This window comes from Mycotypha africana (genome assembly GCF_025528875.1).
Source record: "Mycotypha africana strain NRRL 2978 chromosome Unknown BDF20scaffold_5, whole genome shotgun sequence".
In the NCBI taxonomy this organism is placed as follows: domain Eukaryota; kingdom Fungi; phylum Mucoromycota; class Mucoromycetes; order Mucorales; family Mycotyphaceae; genus Mycotypha; species Mycotypha africana.
This window is the reverse complement of record NW_026515729.1, coordinates 1,515,531-1,539,645: the sequence shown is the minus strand read 5'-3', so window position 1 is coordinate 1,539,645 and position 24,115 is coordinate 1,515,531. Positions and strand designations below refer to the sequence as shown.

The 24,115-nt window shown below is 37.4% G+C and overlaps 10 protein-coding genes across 10 annotated transcripts; 4 read left to right on the top strand and 6 right to left on the bottom strand.

The window, feature by feature from the left end:
- Nucleotides 1–79: 79 nt before the first annotated feature.
- BDF20DRAFT_520478 (uncharacterized protein) lies at nt 80–856 on the bottom strand. Its single transcript, XM_053075653.1, has 3 exons — nt 677–856; nt 330–585; nt 80–264 (listed from the first exon to the last, which is right to left on the bottom strand). The coding sequence occupies exons 2-3, from the start codon at nt 577–579 to the stop codon at nt 161–163; spliced, it is 354 nt and encodes a 117-aa protein (XP_052936542.1). The 5' UTR covers nt 580–585; nt 677–856; the 3' UTR covers nt 80–160.
- On the top strand, nt 550–1,599 carry BDF20DRAFT_870546 (uncharacterized protein). Its single transcript, XM_053081052.1, has 3 exons — nt 550–672; nt 736–966; nt 1,035–1,599. The coding sequence occupies exons 2-3, from the start codon at nt 834–836 to the stop codon at nt 1,478–1,480; spliced, it is 579 nt and encodes a 192-aa protein (XP_052936541.1). The 5' UTR covers nt 550–672; nt 736–833; the 3' UTR covers nt 1,481–1,599.
- A 486-nt stretch (nt 1,600–2,085) lies between these two features.
- On the top strand, nt 2,086–8,975 carry BDF20DRAFT_870542 (uncharacterized protein). Its single transcript, XM_053081051.1, has 10 exons — nt 2,086–2,335; nt 2,424–2,505; nt 2,579–2,997; nt 3,091–3,218; nt 3,291–3,510; nt 3,581–4,838; nt 4,905–5,442; nt 5,511–5,766; nt 5,837–7,807; nt 7,866–8,975. Exons 2-10 carry the CDS (start codon nt 2,487–2,489, stop codon nt 8,814–8,816), a joined length of 5,760 nt encoding a protein of 1,919 aa, XP_052936540.1. The 5' UTR covers nt 2,086–2,335; nt 2,424–2,486; the 3' UTR covers nt 8,817–8,975.
- Nucleotides 8,976–10,085: 1,110 nt separating this feature from the next.
- BDF20DRAFT_819404 (uncharacterized protein) lies at nt 10,086–11,088 on the top strand (the record flags this gene model as incomplete). Its single annotated transcript, XM_053077455.1, has 5 exons — nt 10,086–10,166; nt 10,236–10,281; nt 10,351–10,493; nt 10,580–10,879; nt 10,960–11,088. 5 exons carry the CDS (start codon nt 10,086–10,088, stop codon nt 11,086–11,088), a joined length of 699 nt encoding a protein of 232 aa, XP_052936539.1.
- Nucleotides 11,089–11,266: 178 nt separating this feature from the next.
- Nucleotides 11,267–12,365, bottom strand: BDF20DRAFT_913146 (elongation factor TS-domain-containing protein; the record flags this gene model as incomplete). Its single annotated transcript, XM_053084033.1, has 2 exons — nt 11,267–11,977; nt 12,042–12,365. 2 exons carry the CDS (start codon nt 12,363–12,365, stop codon nt 11,267–11,269), a joined length of 1,035 nt encoding a protein of 344 aa, XP_052936538.1.
- A 206-nt stretch (nt 12,366–12,571) lies between these two features.
- On the top strand, nt 12,572–13,309 carry BDF20DRAFT_870528 (60S ribosomal protein). Its single transcript, XM_053081050.1, has 3 exons — nt 12,572–12,589; nt 12,670–12,801; nt 12,958–13,309. Exons 2-3 carry the CDS (start codon nt 12,678–12,680, stop codon nt 13,155–13,157), a joined length of 324 nt encoding a protein of 107 aa, XP_052936537.1. The 5' UTR covers nt 12,572–12,589; nt 12,670–12,677; the 3' UTR covers nt 13,158–13,309.
- Nucleotides 13,310–16,529, bottom strand: BDF20DRAFT_870526 (uncharacterized protein). Its single transcript, XM_053081049.1, has 14 exons — nt 16,469–16,529; nt 16,375–16,381; nt 16,259–16,269; nt 16,097–16,188; nt 15,937–16,019; nt 15,857–15,863; nt 15,527–15,788; nt 15,193–15,451; nt 14,720–15,126; nt 14,511–14,660; nt 14,061–14,430; nt 13,955–13,979; nt 13,710–13,884; nt 13,310–13,621 (listed from the first exon to the last, which is right to left on the bottom strand). Exons 1-14 carry the CDS (start codon nt 16,517–16,519, stop codon nt 13,364–13,366), a joined length of 2,157 nt encoding a protein of 718 aa, XP_052936536.1. The 5' UTR covers nt 16,520–16,529; the 3' UTR covers nt 13,310–13,363.
- Nucleotides 16,530–16,810: 281 nt separating this feature from the next.
- Nucleotides 16,811–18,403, bottom strand: BDF20DRAFT_835594 (uncharacterized protein; the record flags this gene model as incomplete). The annotated part of the gene is made up of 1 exon (XM_053078858.1): nt 16,811–18,403. One exon carries the CDS (start codon nt 18,401–18,403, stop codon nt 16,811–16,813), a length of 1,593 nt encoding a protein of 530 aa, XP_052936535.1.
- Nucleotides 18,404–18,796: 393 nt separating this feature from the next.
- BDF20DRAFT_835593 (uncharacterized protein) lies at nt 18,797–21,071 on the bottom strand (the record flags this gene model as incomplete). The annotated part of the gene is made up of 7 exons (XM_053078857.1): nt 18,797–18,926; nt 19,183–19,287; nt 19,335–19,511; nt 19,887–19,975; nt 20,054–20,192; nt 20,261–20,792; nt 20,876–21,071. 7 exons carry the CDS (start codon nt 21,069–21,071, stop codon nt 18,797–18,799), a joined length of 1,368 nt encoding a protein of 455 aa, XP_052936534.1.
- A 486-nt stretch (nt 21,072–21,557) lies between these two features.
- On the bottom strand, nt 21,558–22,224 carry BDF20DRAFT_835592 (uncharacterized protein; the record flags this gene model as incomplete). The annotated part of the gene is made up of 4 exons (XM_053078856.1): nt 21,558–21,628; nt 21,739–21,862; nt 21,937–22,064; nt 22,128–22,224. The coding sequence occupies 4 exons, from the start codon at nt 22,222–22,224 to the stop codon at nt 21,558–21,560; spliced, it is 420 nt and encodes a 139-aa protein (XP_052936533.1).
- Between the last annotated feature and the right edge of the window lie 1,891 nt (nt 22,225–24,115).

The window sequence follows — 24,115 nt, the reverse complement described above, 5'->3', positions numbered from 1 at the left end:
TCAATAAAACCATTATTGGCGACTTTCTTACTGATAGAGACTAATTTCTAGGGTTCGATTCTATGTCATCCTTAATGCTGCTTGAATATCACTGAATAATGAGTATCCAAATCCAAAATATTATGGACTTTTCTAAAAATATTTTTTAATAAATCTAAAATTAAAATGTATATTGTCCATTAAAAATTGTAAATCGTCTAAAATATAAGGTAAAATACTGTATTAAAATTTTTTTTGACCGTCGGGTAGAGTTTGCCCAGCGAACTATAAAAAAATTAAGTCCTTTTAATGCGTTTGTTACCTCACTTGCTTAATCTATTATACCCTACATTTTGCATTACACGATGAGTTCGTCACCCTCTTTGAAGATAAAATTAAAACTAACAGCACCCAAACCTCCTGTTTCCCAACCGCCGTCGCCAACAGCACCGACAACAACTTCCACGTCCAAAAAGGTGAATCATAGAGAAGACGATTCATCAATTCAAGAGAGCCCTCGTAAACGCAACAGACCAAACAGTGGAAATCGTAATAGAAGGCCAAAAGTTGAACAAACATCCACACCTGACACGTAAGCATCTCTTTCTAACAAAATTATATAAGTTGTATTGATTATATTGTTCTTCTTTCACAATAGGCCGTTAACAGTAGATGAGGAGACAAACGAAGAAGGTACCCTTTTAAATTGTCTTGAGGAGTAACCTTTTAATAACAATTATGCGAACGTAAATTTAGCTTCCAATAACAATAATAATGTTGATAACAAAGGCAGTGGAAGCCTCAATAGTAGCAGTAACAGAAGAGGGGGAGGAGCAGCAGTTAATCAAGGCGGAATGGGTAACTCTGTAGCAACACTAAAGGATATCATGAAGTACAAAGACGTTAAAGTTAGAAAATGGGAAAAGAAGCCATTAGTGTTTTATACATTAGAAGGGTTCGAAGTGAACGTTTCTAGCTGGCAGTCCAGTAAGACCTTGCATATTCTATAATCATCTGAAGCTACCACGTAGTCTAACAATATCCATTTACTTCAGATGAAAAGATGGCAATTAATGATCACACTACAGAACCTATTACAGTTGCTGAAATTGATCAATTGTTCTCATCCACAACAGGCGAAAAGGATTTCCGACCGTTCTTATGTACTCAGCCTGGTTGTTCCAAATCCTTCACTTCATTTGATCAGTTACAAACTCACGAAACTAATATGCACGGAACAAAGAAACTTGTCTGCGGTATAGATGGTTGTCATAAGAGTTTTGTTACGCCAGGTCAATTAACAAAACATCGAAAAATGGTGCATTTTCGCGCCGCAAGAAAGGCTAAATTGGCAGCGGCAGCGGCAGCAGCAGCAGATTCAAATAGTACTAACGGTGGTGACAATGACAATATTGACAAGGAAGACGACATAGGTACTCCAACGACTATAGGAAATGGTGGTGACAATGAGAGTTTAGATATTTCCAACACTCCATCTTAAAACAATATATTTTCATGGCAGCTTTGAATGTTCAGTACAATTTTGTTACCATATTCGATAATGATCATGATGGGATAATAGCAATAAAACTTCGTTAAAATTGCTGTTTGTAATCATTATTACCCTTAAGTGAATTTTCGCATTTTTGAGACAACGCAATCTATTTCATAACTGAGGTTACCATTAAGTATAAGATCTATCAGTGCAGAATTAGGATTGTAACAATGCTTATGAGTAAATAACATGAATTACGTAGCATTAACGCTACTATAAGACATAGTTGATTTTCGATAACTACATAAGATTGCAATGGCAGTAGCCCTAGTGATCTATATGAATATTGTATACTAATTTTTTTTTATATTTTGCAATGAGATGAGCTTCAAAACGTCTTTGAAAAGATTTTTCAGAGAAGCTTTTCGAATAGATTGCTCGACAATATGGCCTTCAATCTTTTTTTATTATTGATTTTAGGCCGATTATATAGTTAAAGAGCAATTCCAATAATATATGACTTTGGCTCTACTTACCGCCCTCTTACTTGGCGAGTTTTCAAGTCTATTGAGTACTTTCTCAGCAAAGTTGATATTTTCTAGAAGGACACAGGAAAGTATAACCAAATGACTTGCTTTGTTGGATAGACCATATAATAGCTGCCTTTGATAAATATAAATACTTTTACTTCAAGATTGAATTCGTTGGATTTTGATTAGCACTATGAAGTTGATTATCCGCCTGATTTTTCAGTTCTCCAATTTTCCAAATCCTTTAATTCGTCTTCTTCTCGAACCTTGTACATAAACCTTCCTATATAACCTATTCATTATAATTCTTATATGTATATATTCACCACGTGTATGTTTAGTTTAAGTGTTTTCAAGCATAGCCTTTAGCACATACGCAAAAATTTTCGACTGATCCGACACTGTTTACCACTTCTAAGAGTTTACTAATAGGCAAAGTTAACACTTAGACTCACATATTTATTTCAAACAATCACAGCAAAATGGCAGGCAGACATCAATGTAAGTTATGCTAACTTTAATTTAAACGCTAACAAGATTTTTGACTCACTTTCACATTACACAATTGATTTAGCCCAGTATGCGCGTTATACGACAGCTCCTTCTAATCAGTCATACCCAAGCACCGGAGGAAGCAGTAACAATCTGACTGTTCCTTTCCAAACGCAAAGTACAAATACACCCTATCATAATCAAACATCTCCATACCATAATCAGCCATCTGCACATTCACCTTTTACAAATACAACCTCACCAAGTTATCATCAACATAATCATTCCTCGAATGCACCTCATGCGAAGTATAATAGCAATAACGCTACTGCACACTTAAGGAAATATACTCTCCAGCCTCCTTTCAGAAAATTGCCTCTGAGTAAAACAATGCCTGCATTAGGCTATCCAGATATGTTTCCACAACGTCCTGGACAGGTAGAAGACATCTTAACAGAAGCAAATGTCCGACACGGTTTTATAGACAAGGCTATAGTATCAGTAAGTTCACTGAATGGGAAAAGAAGTAACATAAAATGCTTTCAATTGTTTTGTCGGTACCAATTTTTGCTCACTTCGTCTGCATTTTATTAGAACGAACATACATGCGCTCATGATATTGTTTACGGAAAATTGCAGGATGATCATAAACTACTTGACGAACTAGGGAGTTTCATGGTAAACGTTTTACAGCGGCAAAGTAAAGCTGGCTATATCACAGGGTAAACAAAAGCAAGAAGAGGTGTATCGGATAATACATTGTAGCTTACCAACTATTCGTTTGTTTCGATCAGACCTTCCTCATTTAAACCACCCGCTAGAACAACATTGATCGATTCTAAAAGAGAGCAATGGATGCAAGAGTTAGCAAGTGGCATAACGCCTCTTAGGAAACTAGCGCGCAATGTACCTCACGGTTTTAAAGGAGAAAAGCTGCTGGAAACATTGGCAGCAAAGCAGGTACCATTTTCACGAGCTACATGGTATATAAAATTAGTTGGTTTATCTGAGATGGTATGTCTATATTCTGCTCGTTATGACAAGAGGAAAATGAGATGATTTTAATTTATCCAATAATTTCTAGAGTCAACGTAATGCTAGCAATGCAGCGAGCTCGTTAGGCCCCCAACCTATCCAGTGGACTTTGACAGTAACTACCCACCTTAAGAAACAATTAAATGACCTATTACCTCCACAATCCCAACCTGCAAGTACAGCACCTAGCCCTCATTCCAATTCAAGCAATTTGGGGCGTGGCAATGCTTACAGCAAGAATCATCATGAACATGATAATCGAACAAAAGTGTGGACAACACCTGAAAATCGAACTCGATTTGAACAAAGATGGTCATATAGCGTGAAACTTACCCGCTGGCAGTACTTTGAAGGGTTATTAGACCAACGTACCTTCTTGAAATGGTCATTAGATAGCTTAGCAGCGAGCAGTACGCATGAAATCATGTGGCTAATTTTGACAGGCATTATACGGGATTACGTTGATGAGTATAAACGAAATAGGACTCTAACAAAACTGCTGATAGAGGCTCTAATCAAGTCTTACAGCGCGCTTATGCAAACAATGAATCACAACGAATCCATAACTAGTGAAACAAAAATGAAATCCAGGCTAAAAAGAGATATAGAAACCCTACTGCAATCACTATTCGTATCGACGCCAGATATGTTTGTGATACCCAGATTATATCAACAACATAGAAAGTTGTTTGACAAATTATTAGGGCAAGAAGCCGGTATGAAACTTTATACAATATTGCCTGATGTTTGTCGTGTAATGAGAGAGTATTGGCTAATGGTGAAAGCAAGAAACGAAGTATTTTGCGAGAACCTAGGAGGAGAAATTCAATGCCAATCAAAGCGTACTTTGCAGGAAATCAAATTACAAAAGTTAGGAGCAGAAGCCGCAGATAAACCTATATCTTCTGATTCCGAATTGGGCGCATTGCCTCTTGAGGAAAAAACCATTTATGTTCTTGATGTCATTGCGCACGATATTGATAGCCTAATAGGGTTACGGATTGATGGCTCAGATAGCTGGATAGTTACTTCAGGATATTCACTTATTACAGCTACAAAATTGATCTTCGGCAATAGAACAACGCGATTACAAAGCCAGACTATAAACAAAATTGTCAGTGTCATGTGTCGATGGGCAACAAAAGAGTCAAAGTACAATGATTGGAAAGTTTATCTTATTACTTCGATCTTAATCCATTGGAGGGATGCATCGCAGAGTAGATGTATTAAAGATATGTTGCAAAACGCTTTTATTCAATTTTTAGATGATGACACTGTTGCAAGAAGTGAATCTGTCGCGGAAGACGGTAAATTTGCAGTTACAAAACTTGCGGTAAATTGTAGTACTAACTTTTCTGTTTTATTTTCGGTAGGCTTTTCAGGGGAGGCAAAGAATGCACCTATTTTGTTCTTATATGATGTTCTTACTAGATCACAGTTATTTTCATACCAAAAGTATCTATTGAGACTTATTGCCAGAGGAGATTTGGAGCCAAAGCACCGTAAGGATCCACGGATACAGCAATGCATTCAATATCTATCAACGTTACCTATTCAAAGCCCTGCACCACCTTATGTCATCAATCAACGAAGGGTGGCACTTTACGGGACTAAGAATGATATTATAGATACTGCGGAAACTAAAACTCTCAATGACCTAAAACGCCTCACAATCTTAGCCATTACAGGACAGGAGCCCAATGATGTGGGTTATTTGTTCGGTTCTGATGCTAAGGAAATGACTCATCCCACTCCAACCGATACTGCACAATCGTATTATCTGTCTTTTAACGATGATGTTATGCAGCAAATTGAACTTAACTTATCGTGTGCATCGCGATACATGATATTGCAATTTATAAGTGACTGGTTGCTTGCAAATGTCAAAAAATTTGTGGTGAAGAATGTTCAGTAAGGACTAAAAGTCTGAAAGCATCAGATTCCTTGTTTTTTTAAACATACTTCTGTATTTTTTATAGAATTGGTGAGGATAACTGGAGAGTGATGACTTCACCCGGCTCTAGTCTTTTAAATACCAGGCAATTTGTCACTATCGTTCGAATTTTAGAGTATGCTCAAGATTATTCAAGCATCATTGATTTCGCTTTGTGGACTTTGGAGAAAACGAACGATTCAACTTTATACCCTTATATACTTGATTGCTTCCGTACATACTCTGTTTATTGGAAATTAATGTTGAATGGACGTAAAATTGCAAATGCCGTTTGGCAGAAGGTAAGTGAAATAGCATCTTTATAACGTAAAGGTTAATGCACCATTCAGTTGTCCTAAAGGAAAAAATTAGCATTCTAGTCTTGCCACAAGAAATATGCAGGAACGTAGTATTATGATGTATATCATCCAATTAATTCAGGAAGGCTATACAATGGAAGAAAATGCGACTTTACAATTAAAGCAAGATCTACAAATAAAAGCTCCTAAGAGAGGACGTTATAATACCAATATCTCCATCAGAGAGGAAATACTTCAGTTATCGAAAAATCCAGCATCAGAAAAGGTTCAGCTAGCTTCCGAAACATTAAGTATACCATCTCGAAAAGCAGCTGGCTGGCTCGGTGAAATCATACAAGAAGTAGGGAGTATTCTACACATGACGTTCAAAGAAAAGCAACTATCTGAAAGCATCAGAAACATTTATGATAACCAAGTTCATCAACAATACGGCCAATTTCTTCCTGCTCCTCTATTGGATTTTCATCGTCAGATCAGAGCTTTTGCTTTGGTAGTCAGGAACATTGCCGATAAAACAACTTTTACAGGTCAAGCAGATGATATAATTATCAATTGGTTCCAGACCAGCGAAATTAGTTTAGAAAATATGAATCAGCCCTTCTCATGGATACCTCTTTTCATCGCACTTTTGGTTTCTCACAATGTGGTAAATTTAAAAGCAATTCTGCAACAGTTGGTTCTACCTTGGTTTGAACAGGCAGCTCGAGAAATCCAGCAAAATTACGACGCTGAGGAAAATAGACTTTTCACATTCTGTCAAAATCTTATTGATATTATCCGCTTATTAGTCGTACAAACCAGGAATTATACTAATGAGGAACAACAACAACAGCAGCGGCAGCAGCAACAGGAGATTGCAGGTACACCGATAATCATGCTTTGGCAACTACGAGTCGAAGAGTTTTTTAGATTGCAGCACTATCGACAGTTCCAGCTTGCTTGTGATCTCAACCATATCGAACCTATGTTCGGATTACTGGAACGGCTTGTCATGATTGCCACTAACCTTCCGCTTAGTTCTCGTCTTCTGCAGAGCTTAGTGATACTGCGTGCTGATCTTTTACAGATTTGTTGGTTCAGACAAGCATGTCTTCGAGATTTAAACGGGGTCTATCAACGATTTGCTGCTCATGAAGCAGAGGCAACTACCGAAAAACGCATGAAAAAGAAAATGTTGGCGATTGTAGAAGAGCTTATAGGAGAGAATTATATCGCAAGCACCAATAATTATGTCAATCATCAAAGCAATTTAATAGCTTCTGAAACATCGCCTGACTTTTTAGAAAAACTGCAACGCGTGTTTATGAATGTGGGCCAGTGGAATGAAGCACAGTGCCGAGTACAAATGAATTTACTGCTTGATAATATATCGCTATCGGATGGTCAGAACCAGAACCCCAACAATCCTCATATTCTAAGCGATGAAACATCTTTAATGGGTATTACTATGGAAGGATCAGCGTCTTCAGCAACAGCACCATCATTCAACAAAGACCTGCAGTCGTTTGTGTACTTCTTTTATGATGTTGTCCTGTCTGAGGAAAGTAATACCATTAGCGCTGACAATAGCAACTCTAACCCAACACTGGCAGTCTCAAGAGAGTCTAACTCAGGAGGGTCTCAACGACGTTTTCAATTTCTCAAAAATTTGATACATGAATTGCGAGAACCGGTTTTGAACGAACTCTTAAACTATGGATGTCGTATGTTAGAAGGAGATCCGAACCAGCTGTTTCCCACAAATATTACACTACTGCTACAGGAAGCAACAGAATTTTCGGAAAGCTCTCAATTTGATTCTGAGAAATTTTCTTACCGTTGTAATGCATTCTTCAAAATATTTCAGCGAATGTTAGCAGCTTCACATATATGGACCATAGATCGAAAAATTGAGTTTGTTAAGTCTATATTTGCTCAGATAAATCGTTATAAGTCAGCCTCGGCCATTTTCATCGTGATGCAGAAAGCAAATGCATGCTATGCCGATGCTGTATTGGCTCTTACTAACGCTAAGAATGACGTGGTAAGTTATGTATACGTAATGAATCGTCATCATGATTAACTTACCCTATATATGCTAGGATGTTGCTCTAACTCTACTTCTAACGGATGGAATATCCGCAGCATCTTGTGGTGAGGAGGCAACAGGCTACTCAAGACTCTCATTGGAAGATATAAGAACCAGCTTATTTATGCGTTTGCGGTTAGTAGTCCCATTTGCTTCCCTGATTTGGGAGCATCCGAGGGAAAACGAGTGTAATATCCTCGAATGGATCAGAGCCCTCATGACACTTTTGGGTAACCCTGTGATACATGGCAACGGTAGTCAGGAACAATTTTTTGAATTTACCTTGGACTTTGTTTCACTGCTGATTGATGAAGTTCCTAAAGAGCTGAAAAAGGCTAGCCTACAATTACTGAACTCTATGCACAGTGACTTTACGTCTATTCCTATCATGTTTCATAGTCGCGTGAAACGGATTATGCCTTTCTTAACTCACAATATGTATTTAGCCAGTACAAAACTATCCTCTTCTATTTTGGGCATTGCTTCAACGAACAATCCTCAGCAGCAGCAACAGCATTTGGAAACCTGTTTAGAGCAAAGTAAACCATGGGAATGGCTCGAAGATTACGTGGGTGATCCCCCTCATGATAATGATGCACCTATAAACCTTGCATTATTTAACGCGAAAAAGATTAAAAATACAGATAGCAGTACTTACACTCGTTGGTTCAAATATGGATTCAACTGTCAACAACTGCCTAATACTGATGAAAGAGTTGGTCATATTGTCACTCAGGAAACAGAAAAAATAAAACACCAAAAGCCACCACTATCGACATCATCAGTTGAGGATGAAGTCAATGGAGACCCTTATGTTAAACAAGAAGATAATTCATGTAATAACTTTGATACTACTAATGTCACTCTTACGAACCATGAAGACATTAACAGCTTAACCAAAAATGCAACGTCTGAAATTCCGCAAAAGAGAAAGGTTGAAATGGAGGAAGGTGAACTTCCTTAGCGCAGAATATCAAATAATTGTATTATTCATTTGCTTTTGTATTGTATTGGTAATCAAATCACCAAGTTTTAAATTGAGATACGAAATTTAATATAACAATAAAGAGCGTAGTATATATGTATTTAAAGAGACTCAAAATGAAAAGCATATGAACAAACAAGGGAAGTGAAAGAAGGGTTGCAGTTAGTATGTTCCATGAATATTCAACAAAATTAGTCAGCCATATCCATCGCATGCCACTGAAACAATGAAGTAATATTATTGAAAAAGATGAAGAAGAAGGTTACGAGAAATCAAATGAGTCTTTGGAGAAAGCTGTATTTCTGGCAAAGGGTGAACATCAGACACCAAAGTCTAATCCTCGTATCTTGTACGGATGAGGCCGTATTGAGCATTCATCATAAAAAACTATGGCAGAAGAATTGTTCCAGAAGTTTACTAAAAGCAAAGTACGTAATTAAAGCATAAAAATGTAGCAATAACAGGTTCTAAATTAAAACTGAAAGAGTTAGCCCAGAAGTGATGGTAACAGAGGAAGTCTTTGAAGGATAATGCCTGAAGTGCAGAAAGGGAAGAGAAGGCGTCCGTAAACAGAAGGGAAAGCACTCTCGCGTTAGAATGATGATGGTAGTACTCAGTCGTATAATGCCTTTTATGTAGCGGCTTCGACACTAACAGAAAGCCCTGCTTTGAAAGGATATGTACTGATGACCAGTGCCAATGAAAAAAAAGTTATTGTACAACGAAAGCAGATAGCGATAGTTTGTTTAACATCTCATTTGACGAAAACATCTCTCCGGTCTGGCACTCAAACTTTGGTGCTGATTATTGGCATTTACGTGTCTTCTCGCAGTCTCAATAAAATGGCATTTTTACCTTGCATTGATGAGTTGTAATTTTCTTGGTTGTTGATACAAGACAGTTGTCCTTTTTGTGAAAATGACTATCTGCAAAAGAAATAAACACGACACTGAGTGATTATAGAAGAGAGCTTCTCATAAATTGATATCTATAAGCTTTCGGCTTCCTTTGTCATTGTCCAATTTTCAGTTGACTTTAATATGAGTTCTGAAATGATGGTTTATTTTTAGCGCATCTAGCATCCAGCCTCATCCTGAATTTGTTAGTGATGTTGGTGTAACAGCATCCAACAGCAAAAGCCACGATCTTACGGTTGAGAAAAATCAAACTAACTCATTCTTGTTTTGTTTATTTTGTTCTCATACTCATTGAACCTCAAACATTGTCCTTTCATAATCTTCTTCTTCCATGGCTAAAAAATACACAGAAAAAGTCTGTTGTTGCATACCAACTCGATTAGGTGTGTTTATGATGTCTTTAATGATATTTGTAAAGTAAAATAGAGAGTTATATTGGTCCATAATTACTTGATTCTATATGTTAACTTTTATTCTGCAGGCTATCTACCTGGCTGTTACGACCTTGCTGTTCGTATATAGAAATAGTATGGAGCCAAAGAAAAGCCTCTTTACAACTACGTTTGCCAATAAAACCTAATATCTTTCCTCAATAGCCTTGAAAATATGGTCCACTCTTGAACAGAATGTTGATACGCCATTGACAGAATCCGCATTCAACGGTATATTTTATACGTTTGTAAGCTTGTTCATCATATATATGCTAGTATCTATATTTGGGATGATATCCATTATTAAGGTGAGTGATGCTTCAAAGGAAACAACAAAGTGCTGACACACATATCCTACATATCTAACATAACGGCATATTAAATTTGTGTATAGCAACAAAGGAAAATGGTACGCATATATCACATATTGAATTGGTTTTTCGTTTTGTTACTGTTGACGATTACAGTGGCATGCTGGATATACTTCAAAGTCAACCAAGATACTTATATAAACGATTGCCAAGATCTTCGCAATATGAATGCCAACAGTACCCTAAACCCAATCTATACTCCCATTCAAGTTCCAGGGAAAATGATTATTGCTGGGGGTACAGATAAAAATTATTGCATTGATTTGATAAGGCGTCTGGTAATTGGCTCTGGTATATGCGTGTTTGCTTGTAATTTTATACAGGTAAGAAAACAAAGAAGACCCAAACAGCCACAATTGAGCGATACCTTGTTGAGCTAATGTCTCTGCCAACATTTTTACAGCTGTATTGGGCAAGATCAATCGGTGTTTATGCGACATATTTAAAAAGACATTTTCAACACAAGAGATTACAAGTGGAAGATGATGATGACTATGAGGACCTTGTATCTGCGAAACGTGACTACAAGTAAAACAAAGTTACATGAAATACACTCTGATAACGAATTAGCCATAATTGCGCAGTCGATTAACGTCAACAGATGTGAAAACTGTCAATTTTATTCTGAGTACAACGAATCAGTCCTCAAAATGATCTGAAGATACGCACAAAAAGAAGCGTTTGATGATGCGTCAAAATGGAACAAGAATCTAATTAGCACGAGCAGCACTAAGGACCTCATTAGCGAAATCGTTTTCCTTTTTCTCAATACCCTCTCCAACTTCCCAACGAATAAAGTCGACGATTTCACTCCCATCTGACGCCTGAGCAACATATTCAGCTACAGTGAGATTGGGGTTCATCAGGAACTTTTGGTTGTTGAGCACATGTGTTTCTTCAAATTCTTCAGGATTTGTGTTGCTTTGACGTTCTTCTTCCGGTATATCTGTTGCATTTAAATAAGAGGGGTTAAGCCCTACCACTTGGCGAGCAATTTGCCTTGCTGTTTTTGATAAGGTCGCAGTAGCAGTTTCATCGAGCTCTGATAAAGCCACTTTTTTGGGTTGCAGGACAGCAATACCTCCGATTTTGCCAGAGGTGGCGTCACCTCCATGTACGTAACAAGCCGACGCCCCTTCAGTGACAATGGCAGCACGACGCAAGCTGATTTTTTCACCCAATTTCCCAATTGTTTCGACTATTGTTTCTTCTACTGTCTTAGCAAAATCATTCGATAAGTTTTCTTCGTTTGGGTGAGGCATTAATGGTTCTTTGAGTAAAACATCTATAGGAATTGATTTGATGAATTTGTTGCTATTGGCAACGGGCTTATCATGCATAAATAGAGAGGTGGCAGCAATTCTTGATGCTAAATTGTTAAATACTTCATTTCTAGAGACAAAGTCAGTCTCACAGTTCAGCTATCAAATATATGGATGGTAAATGATAGCTGAAACTTTGATAGATTAATCAGTTTGATTATACCTCGATAATTGTACTTTTGCTTTTAAACCCATTGGACACGGGCACTTCAACTGAGGCAGTTGCAATTAAGCCTTCTCCAGCTGTTCTTCCAGCAACTTTTTGGGCTTTTTTCGCACCAGAAATTTGCGCGTCTGCAGACAACCAAGCTAAAGCCTTTGCATAATCGTTATTATTCTTGACAAGGGCTTCTTTCGCTTTGCTCATAGAAACTTCAGTTTCTTTACGCAGTTCCTTGAGTAACTTCAAATTTGGTTTTACTTCGGTTGTATAGCATCTAACGAAACTGCGCGGAATGTTGCGAATGAGCCCCAATCTGTTCAACATATTGCTTTCTAGAGAAGGTATAAGGAACTGTCAAAATTGAAGTAAATCCAACAGGGGCATAATTTTGTGGAGATTTCCCTTTTCCGACTTTTTGGTTCAAGTTCAGAAGATTTTAGCGTCAGAAGCAGCTCCTTAGGAGTGGCTTAGAAGTACCAAATTTTTTCAGTGTTGATTTTCTGACCAGTTTACTTGACTCCTTCTCTTTCACCCATACTTCGATCTCCGTAAGCACTAGATGAGCAATGATGCTCCATATCACTTAGCCACTTAGCATTAAGACTCACAGTAAACTTTTATTCTACAGTAGTGAAAATGGCCCCTGTTAAGTCCAAGAAGAACGCCGAGTCTATCAACTCCCGTATCCAACTTGTCATGAAGTCTGGCAAGTACACCCTTGGTTACAAGTCAACTTTGAAGTCTATTCGTCAAGGCAAGGGTATGTATTTTTTCCATTTATTGTTGCAGAATAGAGATTGCAGTGGGTCAACTTTTGCGATTATGCCGATTTTGGTGTGCATTACTTTACGTTGATCTTACTGTTGATTTTGAGGAAAGGATTTTGTACTTATACTTCTCGTTCGTATCCTTTTAGCCAAGTTGATCATCATTGCTGGTAACTGCCCTCCTCTTCGCAAGTCCGAGATCGAATACTACGCTATGTTGTCTAAGACTGGTGTCCACCACTACAACGGTAACAACATTGATTTGGGTACCGCTTGTGGTAAGCTTTTCCGTTGCAGCGTTCTCTCCATCACTGATGCTGGTGACTCTGATATCTTGACTGCTCAATAAATGCTATGAAGAATTGCAGATAAATTCTACGTACATTGTATCAGTTCGATTTGAAGAATAAAATTTTTTTTCAACATCATGTATATGTTATACATTAGCAGACTAGCAGATAGAGTGTGCTAAAAACTATATTTATTTTATTACTACCCAATTGCTTGGTAAAGAGAGAATTACATTCTATCAAAAACATTGGTTAAAAATCTTAGTCAGGGAGATAATCTCTGCTCTAATTCTTCTTTTGAGCTTATTGGCAAGCCACAAGTGAAGTTTTCACAGATGTAAGCAGCTACTTTCTGACCAGTTTGAGATTCTTGAGCAGCTATCTGCTGGATTATCTCGTTCTTTTTAGCGAGGAAGCCGTTTGGTCGAACGAATGCGATTAGTTTGTTTGGCAGGAAATACTGAAATACGGTACTCCTGAATAATTGCAGAGTATGATTTTCTATATCTCCAGCCAAAACAATCTTTGTAGAAGAAAAGAGAAGTTAGTGACTAATTGTGCGAAGGGTTTCAACGCATTTTCAAACATTCTGTATTAAAATGCTAGTATACCTCTTTTACACCCTTCGATAACAGCATGAAAGAAGCAACTAAGGCAGGGACGGTGAAGGGAAACTTTTTTAAAGTGTGATTAAACGATTTTGCGGTTGCCTCTGCCTTCTTAGCATACTGTCTATTGTTCAGAAGGACTGAAAGACGAACCAAATTTCTGAGCGAAACTGAATTGCTATGGAAAGAATTTAATACGTCGTTAGTACCTTTCTAAGATTCAGGCTTAAGAGCTAAAAAGTACATACGCTGATGGTTCAGCACCGTCTTGTTCTAAAAATTCGGTGAGATTATGGTTATCAATATTAGTCCCGTTGTACTTTAAGGTGTGTTTATGCGTAAATTTGCATCTACCTTCTTTCATATTGATCAGTACGGCCTTATCTTTCGAAGTATTGAAATATCCTCCTCCTTCAGTATCGAAAAATAGCTCATCTTGCTTTTCTTGAAGAATGGAAGCCCATTCCAGCCATCGCTCCTCAAAAGTGGCTTCATAGAGATCAATCAAAGCTTGGATTAAAAAGCAATAATCATCAATGAATCCATCAATATTCGAAGGACCATTGCAGTAGTTTCTTAATAATGTTTGCGATGAGGATATATAGAGCTCGTTATGAATAAATTCAGCAGTTTCGACAGCTAAAGCAAGAATCGTGGGATCTTGAAGGGCTTCATACGCTTGAACCAAGCCTGATATTGTTAGCCCGTTCCACGCAGTCAAGATCTACAGATTTTATATACGTACATCATAAACTATATATCAAACACATAATAGCCAACAAAAGAGGATAAATGCAAAATTACCTTCTCATCCCTATGAGGTTTGGGACGCCTAGTCGCTCGATATTGCCATAATTTCTGCTTACAGGATGTCAGGATTTCGTTGACTCTTGAAACATCCAAACCGGTCTTTTTAGCTGTTTCCTCACTGGTTTTAGCTTGAAAGAGGACATTCTAAAGGAAAAGAGCGATTTAAGGTATGTTTTTGATAATCACTGTGAAAGATAACGAACCTTGTGCTTAAGCTCGTTATGAGGGTCTTTTCGTGGATCAACATTGCCATTTTCTTCGCAACCGAATTGAGTACTAAAGACTTCAGCATCGTCTTCTCCTAGAAGATAACGTATTTCTGACATTTCCCAAACGCAAAAAGCGCCTTCTTTCTTTCTAGTATCATTTGCAGTAGGGAAAGAATCAGCGTCTTCAGCACAATAGAAGGCGCCCTTACCATGACGTAAATCGCGCGATAGGTATAAAATTATATCCTTGACTACAGTAGCGTAAAGCTTTTCTCTGGTCAATTGAAAAGCGATTGAATAAAGAGAAAGTAACTGTGCTTGATCATATAGCATTTTCTCAAAATGTGGAACATGCCACTTCTTATCAGTACTGTATCTGTGGAAGCCACTACCAACATGATCTTTTACAATTAAAGTAAGTCTCAAACACACGAAAATATTATAATCAAACTTGAGATCTACTGTACCATGTATGCCACCAGCAGCGATCTTCCTTAACGTAAAGAGTGCCATGTCTAATGCTTTTTGAGCATCTTCTTTCTTTTCAGACAACCTATGATTATAAGCGTAATACTCGAAGAGGAACTGAAGCTGCACAGGTGTGGGAAACTTTGGTGCAGAGCCGAAACCGCCATTGATGCCATCGAAAGTTTGCCTGAAATGATCGAACGTATCTGCAGCTACGGTATCCGGTTCCACGTCAGTTGCCGAACTGCTGGGCATAGCCTATATTTGTAGAGGCATTATTGCTCAACAGGTGATATAGGAAGATAATCAATTTGCACATGAAACGATGACTACCTGAACGTATGATTTGAGTTGTTTTGTCATATCCTCTCCACTCAACTTGATCTTTTCAGAGTCTGCTTGCCACAGTTGAGCAATACGGTTCAGCAGTGTCTTAAAACCAGGCCTACCGTATTTATCTTCCGGTGGAAGATAAGTTGCACCAAAGAAGGGATGCAGGTCAGGGGTGAGGAAGACTGACATTGGCCATCCACCGCCACCAGTAGTAAGTTGAACAAAAGTCATATAAAGTTTATCTATGCCTGGATTTTCCTCCCTAATTGCATAATAGAATATCAGCGATATATCAATTGCCCCTTGCTAAACGTTTACTGAATTACAAACCTGTCAACTATGAGTATAGAAAAGAAAGAAATGCTATCAGTATTAAATGAAATACATTGATTAGCTTCTTTCCTTCTAACCTTTGATGTTAATGTAGTATTTATTCATGACTTCAGCGACATCTTCTTTTTCAAACGACTCATGCTCCATAACATGGCACCAGCTATAGTTGCAGACCACAAGCGGTTACAGACAAAAGTCATTCATTTGGTTTATACATTTTAAAAAAAAAGCACTTACTGGCAGGTACTGTATCCGACGCTTAGAAAAATAGGCTTGTCCTCAGTTTTAGCCTTTTTGAAAGCTTCTTCACCCCAGGGATACCAATCAACCTTTGTTTTATTAATGATTCCTGTTAGAAAGCTATTCTTTCATGCTTTTTTCAATGTTATTCGTACTCACAGGATTATGGGCTGTGAATGCAGCCAAACAAATTTCAAATGAGAAAAAGCGGGGTAGTTACCCAAATTGGTTAAAACGTTCTTCTACAATTTTTAATTTTTCTTTTTTTGACCTACCATGTTGCTAAATGCGTTATAACATATTTAAGAGATAAAGGTTACTTTCTATGGGGTCAAAACTCATAGGGATAACAATGAATGAGTGTTTTACCAAAAGGTAAGGGCTTTTTTCGTGAATAAGACGATTTGTCATTTTTGACATTGCAGACAAGTTGAAATGCCAAAAAAAAAGCGCAAACAAAGAAATCGCTCCCGGAGTTTCATAAATGATGAAGAAGGAATGACCTCATCTGGTATTGATGATAGCACATACTAAAAAGTAACTTTACAAACTAATTATTGAGATGAAGTTTATTCTGTGGTAGAAAACAACGTAGAGTATATGGAGAATATTAGATAGAGTTTTTAGTGGATATTAAGAATTAGGATATAAACATAAGTGTATAATGGCTATCGTAGAAGCTCAATGGTGGGTGTGTTAGGCAGCATAACGCTACTTTTTACTCTGTTGAGCTTTCGATACGGAAGCTGCTGCTGCTTTCTTGTTTCCGAACAGTTTTGGCAATGACAATTTTTTATGCATTCCCCGAATGGTGAAACTTCGCTCTTTAGAAGGAGGTTTAGTAGAATTGGTCAATGTGTCGGAATAATCAGTGTTTCTGTCGGTTAAAGTGGCTGAAGTGGTTTGAGATGGGACAGAGGTGCTTTTAGTCATCGTTGGACTGGTGGAAACACTGCTATTATACTTACGCCCAGATCTAGGAGTGTATGTTATTAAATCACGTTCGCCAATTTTGACATAGGAGGGATACGAATTGTCTTGAGGTTGAGGACTTTCTAATTGAAGTTGTTGCACTTGTTGCGGCGATGCAGGGTTTTTACTGTGAGAGCGAAAGCTCGATATACTCGCCTTTTTGCTGACCGTAGCCAATTTGCTCTCATTTTGGCCGTTATTGTCGTCAGTTTCCCAGTCGAGTATGGCTGAACTGTTCTTATAGAACTCTGTCATCAATAGTGCGTCTGCCTCAACTTTCTCATTGGCGAAAGGTTCTTCTACCACAAAGCACTCGGTGACAGCCTCCATCAACGGCTCCGTTGAGCTATGATCAAGGTCATCTCCATGAAACCAACTTTTCCAATTAAATTTATTGTTGGTATTACAGCCATCTGTGTCGGTGCTGCTATTTCCTGCTGATACAGTGGAGTCATACTTTGTAGAGAGATCTTTCCAAGGAAGAGCCTGATGTAATTTTTCATAATAAGTGTCGTAGCTACGAGTGAGTCCTTGAGAGCCGGGTTTGCGAATGTTATTGCTGTTAAAAGACATATTAGGCGTTGATCTTGACGGTATCAGCCATCTGAAGTAATTTGATTTTGATGACGTGGTGCTCGTGCTTTTACTACTGCTTAAAGGGTGTGTTGAATCTACTTCCGTTTGAATCTTACTTTCGCCATTAAATACCTTGCTTTCCCTGTTATAGTCATGCCCTATGAATTGAATATATCTATTAACCTCTTCAGGTGTCATAATCCCTTCGTCATGCAGAGTTAATATCTCTTCCGTCGAACCGTTCAGGTGTTTCATCAAAGCGGAATGGCGTAATTCGTCACCATCTAACCCTTCTACACCACCCGAGTCAGCAATAGATAATCGTTCTTTGATTAACCTTTCAAGAGTTGATGTTGAATCTGACATCTCAAAACTTGTAATAAGTTGTGAGTCATCGAGTGCTTGCAGTATCTCTCGTCGTGTTTCAAGAGAGCGCCGCATTGATTTAAGGCTGATGATTTTCATCGTATGAGCTGCCTGTCTTACGGAGATTCTTTGTTGAGAACTCCATGCTTGGGCACATTGGAGCATCTGCTTGGATTCTAGCCATTGTTGGTCGAGATAATGGTCCATCAATCTGAGCCAAGCGAGCCGGATAAAATCTTTATTTTGTTGGGAAGGCGCCTTATTTCTTATTTGATTCTTCCAAGCTTCGGCTAGCTTTTTGTATTCTTTTTCGATGGATGGATCATTTGGGTCAAGGAGCGTATGTATATTTTGTGTGCACTGGTTATTGTTTGGTATACACTGGGTCATAGTATTGATAGATTTGTAAAGGAATGTGTTCAAGAGAGATAAAGGAACGTGTATTTGGACACCTACTCAAATGTTAACTAAATGAAAAAAGGTAAAATATCATTAAGCTTCATTGGATCAATATAACTGTCAATTCCATAGGGGCCGTCATTCCACTCTAGTTATTCTTCGTTTATTCTGGAGCCCCTTTCATTAAACCTTGATTTTACATTCAAAAAAACGTACCAATATAAGGTAAATGACTTTAAACTGTTAGTGATATCCCTTTATTCATTTAATCTTGTAATGTTACGTATCGCTCATGGAATTCTTCATACAAATGTATGATTGTGGATAGAGTTAAACCATTAATTACAACTTTAAAAATCTCTAAGATGCCAAAGTATGCAGATTTTATAAGGACTGACTAAGTATAAAGATTAGCCTAGTAACTTTAAGGACCAAAAGGTCTTTGTGCGATATTGAAAAATCACCACATGCGTATTTCATACTTGAACATGATTCAATAAAAAAGTCAAGGGACCTAAAAACCAAAGATTTCCAGTAAAGAGCTTGATTTTTATTATTACGCTTGCATCTGCTTTTTTCGTTCTTACTATGTCATTTTCAAGAGATAAGTAAACGAATTCTAAGAATGACACTATTCACAGTGCTTCTTTAATATATACACTGTCTATTTCTTTATAACCTAAATTTATCTTACTTCTGCAGGTTAGATTTTAGTAACTGTTTAATTATTGTTTTCTGGAATTTGTCTGTAGTAACAGTAGTGAGCTTACAATTGGTAATGTATGTAGTGAGCAATGTGAACTTTCAATGTTGAATACTCATTTTCAATATGCGAACCTACAGACTCACTGCTAGCATCCAAATGGCCGACCAATCTTTATACATTAATGTAAGGTGTAGCTCTCCATTTTGCTGCATTTACTGTTCACCAATCAAGCTCCTTGAGCACTTCATACATGCGGCTCTAAACACTCTGTAATTACATACATCTCTTTTCTTGTCTTTATGCTTCGTGAGGTCATAAAAACAGGTCGAAAGTCTTATCTTTGCTAAATTGGGAAGGCAAGTTTGTGTACAGATGAGATAGGCTTGTTTAAGACTAAATTTATTGGTATATTAAGAATGATACTGAACGTCCGAATTTTAGAGTTGAAACCAGCGTTGTAACATAGAACAAAAACTAGAAGTACAAAGAACTATATAGCACAGAAGAAAAACTGAAGTCGAAAAAGTAACGGGAGAAAGGAATTGATTCTACAGAGAGAAGGGGTACAGTATATATGAAGGCTTTTTTTTTTCTTTTTTTTTTCTTTTGGGAAGGTGGGGGGAGTGTAATGTTTGCGGTTATGGTTTATAATATGCTTTATGCGAAATGAGAAATGATAATGTACAGTTTGATAAAAATACAATATGGGCGCTCTTGTTTTACAAAGAAAAAGATTGGCTTTAAGGTGATATAGGTATTTGGTCGTACAGTTGAGTAATAAGCCGGCCAGACAAAGCACACGCATTATCTTTGTTGTTTGCAGGGTATAATTGTGTATTTGATAAGATTTTCATAACCTAATCGAGCATATAATCATTGTACATTGTTAGTCACAATATCTAACGTAAGTTTCCGCCACTTGATCTAGTCTATACCTCATTCTTTGTCAGATATTGAAGGCGTACGCGGGTCTCACTTGAAGAAGGAAGGTCTGCCATTATATCATCGCTGATTTGATCCATTTTCCAATTTTGGAAGACGTGATATGCAGCAGCCATTGCAATGCCTTTGTCACTGAATTATATAATGGTGTGTTAATATAAAAATAAAGCGACAGGATACTTTTAAAAACATTCTTTTACCTAATATTAGTGTCTTGAGATTGATATACCCGGAAATGGTAGTCTTTGAATACTTCAGCTGAATATATTGTAGAATGAGAGCCACGCTTAGCTGGAGTAAGTGCTTGAGGATATTCAAGCTCAACCCCAGGTGATGGATAGTCTGTAAATGCCACTGATCCTGGCGGCGTAACTATTATACTACTTGCTGAAGAGGCTGTGGATGAATAGGAAGGTCTTTTTGTTAAGGCTAGAATTTCTGAGATTGGTACAGTAAGATCTAGTTGCCCTTCAGGAACGAAGAGCCAGCGCTGAGTTTCGTTATCGATAGATTGAAAGGGAAATAAAACCAGTTTTTGAGTGCCATCATGGGCAAACTGGATATCCAAAACCCATTCATTGCTGGATGAAGAAAATATGTAAGAACCAGGAAGTGACCTGCCGTAGATGTCGGTAGCATCTTGACGAACGCCCCAAAGTTGATTATGTGCTTCTGCTAACGGTTTGGCGCTGTACAGACAAATTTCGGTGTCTTCAACCAATCTTAATTTACCTAAGCATAACAAAAGTAGCCGATAAGCTATGTTAGTCAAATACTAACCAATTAGCAATCGGTTTCTGATGTGTCTGTTTTACCTTTACGAATATCAAGTACTAAATTGGTTGCTTTATTGTACAGAAATTGATCTTTCCAGCACCAGAGTTGTGTATCAGACAGTGTCGGTACAGTAACAATCACTTGCGAACGTAATGCTGTTTCTGGATCGTTTGTGCTTGCTGCAATAACGTTTCCACTTTTTACAGATCGAATAAAAAACCATTCCGTTGACATTATGATGTTGTCTCGATTTGAGGGTAGTCCAGGGGGGGAAGGTGAAGGTGATGTTAAAGGAAGTACAAAAAGAAAGCTTTTAAACAATAAGCAGCCAACTATTTTAGCAAGGAAAAAAGTTGAAGGCTTTTATATGTTATTGCAAGTTGAAAAAAAAGGTACTATAAATGGCAATTTTGAGCAGGTCGTTACATTGTAGGAAAAAGGGTCAAAGTACACAATGGTAGTTCGATAATTTTGTTTGGTTAACTGTTACACTCAGACCTTCCTTGATCAATAGAATCTTTAATACCAAACCTTCAACTGGGCGCCCCTCCCATACTCACTCCAGGCAGTTGATTGGCCCAGCATATTTTTGTCCTCTTTTGCCCGATAAATAGAAACCCTTTGCATGAATTAACTATATTTCAGGTTTTCAGAAGCCCTTCGTTTGAGGAACTATGGGGTATTTTATTTCGAGATTATTTAAAGCGCTTATCCTGTTCGTTACTCATTCAAGGCTTCCACAAAAGGCTCTGTCAGACTCGATAGTTCATCACTAAATCTTACAAATAAACCTTAATTTGCATTTTTATACAGATACAATAAACATTAACCATTTGATATAGTAAATCAGTTAATTTTTTCTAGTTTTTTTCTTTTTTTTTTTTTTTTTTTTTACTTTTACCTGTGTTGGCAGATGGCTCTGTTATTAAAGTGATGATTAGTGGGCTTTTATCTGATTGAATTAACTGGTACTGATCGTAAACGCTGACAATTTTCTTATTCTGTGCAAGTCCCAATTTTGAAGCCTTTGGAGTTTTTTTATAGAGCGTACGAAAATTAATATTATTGGTTCCCTCGTTATAAGGTGACCTTATGATACAAGTCCATTTGCAAGTAAGTTTAATAAGTGAAGTAATAAAGTTTTCATACTTGCCTGGTTATTGGCTACCGCAAACATTGTTGAAATAGTGGGGTCAATAAGACTCTCGATTGCTTCGTTTGCAATGCCTATACAAAAAAGCTGTCATTAGAATTACAGATGTTCGCGTTATGACTATGCTTTGATGTTACTTTTCAATATTACAACACCGTCTCTATCAGTAACGACGGCTGCTAAAAGTCCGTTGCAGAAATATTGATGGCACGCTTCGTCAAACTTTTCATTCATTCTTTAAATCAGGCCTTCGTGAGAAGTGTAAACTGTTTAATCCCAAGAAAATGAAAAATCCCAAAATCTGTCATGCGGGCAACTCGAATTTTATACTCCGGAAGATAGAGGGCATAAACATTTGTAGACTAACGTCTTCAGGTTGAATCAAATTAATAGTGTATTACAGTATTAAGTCTGCCTAAAGAGCTTGTTTAAGTATGCATTGTGTATTTTGTCAATGATCCAACTACTATTGATACGATGACCCTAGAATTTTTTCTTAGCAGAGGAGGCGTAAAAAGGCGAAAGATCTACCATAATTTCCGTTTTTGGTATTAACAAGGTGCGGTTTTCTTTCCAGGTTGACTCACTTTTACGAAAGCCGCAATGTATGATCTTCTTTGGCATAAATTTCGTATGAATCCTTTCGCAATTGTAATTATCAAGTACATTTAGTATTTGATTGTTATAGACAAATGTGACCAACTGCAAATTGGTAAAGACTTTCATCATGTTAAAGGCAGTTTATCAAATTTTTTCTGTGATTAAACTCAACTAAACCTCTACACCATCGTATCACCACGACACAAACACGAATACACACACATACATTAATCAGCTTGTATCCTGGAATGCAATAGCTTAATTATGCGCCTTCTATAATCCTAAAATCTGGATCATATGAGTACTAAAATTATGTTGCAGAATTTTTCAGAAATAAGGCTATACTAAGTGGTGTGACTTTTTTTTTAGTCGACGTTGTTTTACTTTTATAATAGACATAGTCCATCATGATACTTGGAAAAGCCCATAACATCTCGTTGAGACATAAAATAGTGTGATTTAACTTCGATGATTGTTATACATATGCTGATGTCATCTCAATTCTGTCAAGCGGATATGGTACTACTTCGCACATAGCACCTTATTTCAACTATGGAAATTGATATGGTCCAACCGCATAACGAGACATTCTAGACAGTAGAAAGTGCATTATCTAAAAATTTCTTTCTCTACCTCTTGAGAAGCAGTATATAAGTTCGTCCAGTTTGATTCAGATTGTCATTTACGACCGCACAATATCCTCACTTTATTCAAAAGTACGAATCTTGCATTTATATGGCAAACGTTTGTAATTTTAGACTTTCAGGTTCGCCATCATCAGTAACACGGAGATGCGGGTGTATGAATTTCCAAAACAGTAAATGATATCCTTTTTTTGTAGAAAAAAAAAATAGGGCGATGCGCTGTACGTTTTTGGAAATAATTTGTATTTTTAGAAAAAGGCATACATGCACAGCAACTTTCATCTGTAAACTTTGGATATGGAATTATACCAAATGGACCTAGATTTCATTGATCCCTTTCAATATTAAATTGCAAAGCGTATGTTCTAACTGTAAAATAAAGGTGTATAGCCCTTTTTCAACCTGTTTATTCAATACAGTGGTCATTACAAGCGCACCACAAGCCTTTTAAAAGGTGTGTTTTGTGATCTACAGAGTATCTAAGGATTCCATTTACAAGGAAATATTGGATAGCTCTCATGGTTGTTGTAGTAAGGCAGAAAGCCAATGGAACCAATCTTGCCTTTTCTTACGAGTTCAACAAAAGTGTACTTTACCCTGATCATAATGAAAGCCGATCATAACGTAGAGCAAAAGTTGGTATCGCATATTATTGCTCGGTAACCTACGCGTACCGTTCTTGCGACAAGGAAAATTGTCATAAGATCACAATCTTTCCCAACATTGCATACATATAAATTTGATGACTGGCTTTTAGAACAGACTGCTATGTCCTGAAACAGTCCTATTATGCCAACGAGCAAGCTATCCACAACGCTAGACAGCACCTACAAGTGAGACCCAATCGGAAGGGGCATTGCTCGCATACCTACAAGCATTCT

What these genes read in the sequence shown, in the direction of transcription:
- BDF20DRAFT_870542 (XM_053081051.1), top strand. An exon ending in AAAGCTGGCTATATCACAGG is followed by an intron (nt 3,219 to 3,290) that starts GTAAACAAAAGC and finishes TGTTTCGATCAG; the next exon opens with ACCTTCCTCATTTAAACCAC. An exon ending in TTTGTGGTGAAGAATGTTCA is followed by an intron (nt 5,443 to 5,510) that starts GTAAGGACTAAA and finishes TATTTTTTATAG; the next exon opens with AATTGGTGAGGATAACTGGA.
- BDF20DRAFT_870546 (XM_053081052.1), top strand. Translation starts at nt 834, where the DNA reads ATGGGTAACTCTGTAGCAACACTAAAGGATATCATGAAGTACAAAGAC. An exon ending in CGTTTCTAGCTGGCAGTCCA is followed by an intron (nt 967 to 1,034) that starts GTAAGACCTTGC and finishes CATTTACTTCAG; the next exon opens with ATGAAAAGATGGCAATTAAT.
- BDF20DRAFT_870526 (XM_053081049.1), bottom strand. Translation starts at nt 16,519, where the DNA reads ATGTCAAAAATGACAAATCGTCTTATTCACGAAAAAAGCCCTTACCTT. An exon ending in AACCTCATAGGGATGAGAAG is followed by an intron (nt 14,431 to 14,510) that starts GTAATTTTGCAT and finishes TAAAATCTGTAG; the next exon opens with ATCTTGACTGCGTGGAACGG. An exon ending in GACGGTGCTGAACCATCAGC is followed by an intron (nt 13,885 to 13,954) that starts GTATGTACTTTT and finishes TTCTTTCCATAG; the next exon opens with CAATTCAGTTTCGCTCAGAA.
- BDF20DRAFT_870528 (XM_053081050.1), top strand. Translation starts at nt 12,678, where the DNA reads ATGGCCCCTGTTAAGTCCAAGAAGAACGCCGAGTCTATCAACTCCCGT. An exon ending in GTCTATTCGTCAAGGCAAGG is followed by an intron (nt 12,802 to 12,957) that starts GTATGTATTTTT and finishes GTATCCTTTTAG; the next exon opens with CCAAGTTGATCATCATTGCT.
- BDF20DRAFT_520478 (XM_053075653.1), bottom strand. Translation starts at nt 579, where the DNA reads ATGCTTACGTGTCAGGTGTGGATGTTTGTTCAACTTTTGGCCTTCTAT. An exon ending in CTCATCGTGTAATGCAAAAT is followed by an intron (nt 265 to 329) that starts GTAGGGTATAAT and finishes ATTTTTTTATAG; the next exon opens with TTCGCTGGGCAAACTCTACC.